This window comes from Phaseolus vulgaris, chromosome 11 (genome assembly GCF_051622355.1).
Source record: "Phaseolus vulgaris cultivar YP4 chromosome 11, ASM5162235v1, whole genome shotgun sequence".
NCBI classification, from domain to species: domain Eukaryota; kingdom Viridiplantae; phylum Streptophyta; class Magnoliopsida; order Fabales; family Fabaceae; genus Phaseolus; species Phaseolus vulgaris.
Genome location: NC_143508.1, coordinates 47,554,878 through 47,557,803, shown reverse-complemented (window position 1 = coordinate 47,557,803; position 2,926 = coordinate 47,554,878). Strand labels below are relative to the sequence as shown.

Sequence of the window (2,926 nt, the reverse complement as noted above, 5' to 3'; positions counted from 1 at the left end):
CCATCTTCGTTGCCTAAAAAAACGTCTATTCTACTTCTCTTACCCCATACTTAAGTGAAATAACCAAATTGCCCTTCGCCCACTTCACCCCACCATCACCATTGCAAAAAAGAAAAACACTACGGAAGAGAGAAAAAAAATTGTTCTAGAAAACTCAATCCCAAAAAATCAAGTCTAGACATTATTATATATTTAAAAATATACATCGTGAATTTAAAAAAAATACGATTTTTGGAAAAAAATTCAAAACAAATAATCCAAAAGTTACTTTAAATAAATAAAATAACCATCTTAAAAATGATCGGAGTGCAAAAAGAAATTGTGGTTACAGAAAGAGAAAGCCTTCTTAAACTTGTAAACAATGATCCATGGGAACAACTACTTACAGTTGACGCTATGCTATATCAAAGATTTCTATAAAAAAAATAAAAAAAACAATTAAAACTTCTTGCACAAAATCAATTTCTATTATATTCAAATACAGTTTTATTTTTTTCCTTTTTGAATTACTTCTTGAATTGTATTAGATCCTAAGATTTGTTACGTAACAACTCTCAGCTGCATCATCAAAACATAAGTGTTTTTCTCTTCGCACCCTCTCCACGACACCAACAATTAGAAACAATAATCATTATATAATAATTAAAAAAAAAAAACTTATATTCTTGGTAACAATTAAACCATTATTGTTAATCCAATATAACACAGGTCAACAATCTTTATCTGAAGATTTAGAACACTTACAAAAAAAAAAACACAACCTATGGAAAGTAAAATTACAACATATTCAAATGATCTCCAAAATAACTAACTATGAAATTCCTAAGATTAATTAAAGGGAAAAAAGAGAGACTTCTTTGCTACTTTTCATCTTCAAGAGGGACAATTTTGTACTTCCCAGATTGCTGTTGCTGCGTCAGAAAAGGACTTCAGTTAAACCATAAGAACATAATCTTGTTCATAGAATACCAATATAACAGAACCAACAAAAATCATGTTTCTGTGGAATAGAACAATGAAGTGGTGAAAGTTAAAACTTGAAACGTTACTTAGGAAAAAATCAAAAGCAGATTAAAATTCGATTATGAAATAAAGTGAAGAATGAATGAATGAATGAATATGAAGCAGAAATAACCTTTTCCCATATTTGGGTGTGCGTTTTGCAGAAGCCAGCAACAATGGTGCCACCTTTCTTCCCTTCCTTGTACTCAATCCAAAGCTCCTTCTTCAGCGCGCACGTCACATGAAACGCCAACCCACACTTCGGCTCAGAGCACACAAGAGCACAACCGTCGCAACCATCGCAAAGGTAGCACCTTTGCGACCACCTCTTCTTGGGCACCATGGAGCAGTCGATCCCCTCCCTCCCTTCCGGGTCCTGGAAAAACACCTCCGGCACGAACAGCGCGCACACCACGTGCGCCCAGGCGCCCTCCGCGGTGCGCTTCATCGCGCCCTCGCTCGAGGGACACAACGCGCAGCCCTTGCTCTCGCCGGCTTCTCCGACACGACACCGTTCGCAGAACCAGTCTCCGTCGGGCACGCCTTTCGACAGAGGGTGCCCGTAGCAGGAGGCGTGCACCGTGAGGTCGCACCCGTCGCAGAACACAATCGGGTCCTCAGGGTCCCCGTCCGTGCTCTGGCACACACAGCACAAAACCCCATCGTCGTCGTCGCCGCCATTTTCGGATTCTCCGAGGTCGGGGTTGTACTCGATGTTGAGATCGAAGACAGGAGGAAGAGGAAGCGCGTCGTTTGAGGAGGGCGTGGTCTCCGAAGTGGGAACGGTGTCGTTTGAGGAACTGGGACTTTGGGGGTGCGGGGCCCACACTCGTTTTTTGGCGGGAAGAGAAAAGTTGTGAAGGGTAGTAGCAGAGGGTGGAGAAGGGGTTCGAGACTCTCTGCGTTTTTTGGCGGGTAAATCAGAAAAGTGATTTTGGTGTGGTTGTGGTGAAGAGTGAAAAAAGTGATTTTGATGTGGTTGTTGATCTTGCTGCTGTTGAATGAGTCGGAGCCTCTTGAGAGGAGGAAGATCGTGGAGGAAGGTGGTGGAGGAATGCATTTTAGGGTTGTTGGAATGAGACATTGAGAAGAGAGTGAAGAATGGGAATGGGAAATGGGACATAAAAAAGTGAGATTTAGGTTTTGAAATTGGGAATGGGAGGGGAAGTGAAAAGGGGAAGGTGGGAGAAAACAATTGGGACAAAATATTGGAGTGGCGGGAGATTCAAACGGGGTCGTTTCGTGAAATAACCAATTGAAGATCCCGCGCTTGGTTCAGTCGTTTGGTATGTCCCTATTGAATCGAAACGGAGCGTTTAAAGGCTTGATTTGTGTCAGCGTTAATTTTGCTGACAAAGCAGGAACACATGGGATTTGCTTTATAAATCTAATGTTTAATATATTTTGCTCATTTATCTATATTTTTTGTTTTATGTTAAATCAATCAAATTACATCATTTTAAAACATTTTCTCTCTATTTCTCACATATTTTTACTATACTAAATAATTAAATTATTATTATTTTTCCCGTTTATCAAAAAAAAAATTATTTCTCTTCTTGAAAGGAAATTTGATTGATAAAGCAAGCTTCCCAATTTTGTTTACACGGATAGCTAAATGTGCCTTTTTATTACATGAGGAGCACAATTATCCCATGAAGTCGGAATTTGATATTACTTTTTTTAATTAGTTTACTTTTCTGTTTTAGGTTGTTGGGTTTTCGTGTTTAGGTCCAACTTCTTTTTTTGTTTTTTTTTTACCTTATACATACACCAGTGTATCTTTACTTTTTGATACAAGTGAATATATTTCAATTTTCATCTTTTTTTTTCTGCATGTTTTTTTTTCTCTTTTACGTTTTTGTTGGTGCTCTCTCACTCTTGCATTTAGGGTTCACCGGTGGTTCCTTTTCCACCATAATTA

At 38.8% G+C, this 2,926-nt stretch overlaps 1 protein-coding gene across 2 annotated transcripts; it reads right to left on the bottom strand.

Moving 5' to 3' along the window:
* Nucleotides 1-662: 662 nt before the first annotated feature.
* LOC137830084 (RING/FYVE/PHD zinc finger superfamily protein) lies at nucleotides 663-2,215 on the bottom strand. Of its 2 annotated transcripts, none has more exons than XM_068637214.2 (2): nucleotides 1,136-2,215; nucleotides 663-911 (listed from the first exon to the last, which is right to left on the bottom strand). In XM_068637214.2, the coding sequence occupies exons 1-2, from the start codon at nucleotides 2,123-2,125 to the stop codon at nucleotides 861-863; spliced, it is 1,041 nt and encodes a 346-aa protein (XP_068493315.2). In that variant the 5' UTR covers nucleotides 2,126-2,215; the 3' UTR covers nucleotides 663-860. The 2 variants fall into 2 exon arrangements, with proteins under 2 accessions (XP_068493315.2, XP_068493323.2); XM_068637222.2 differs by having other exon boundaries at nucleotides 663-905; nucleotides 1,136-2,214.
* Nucleotides 2,216-2,926: the final 711 nt, after the last annotated feature.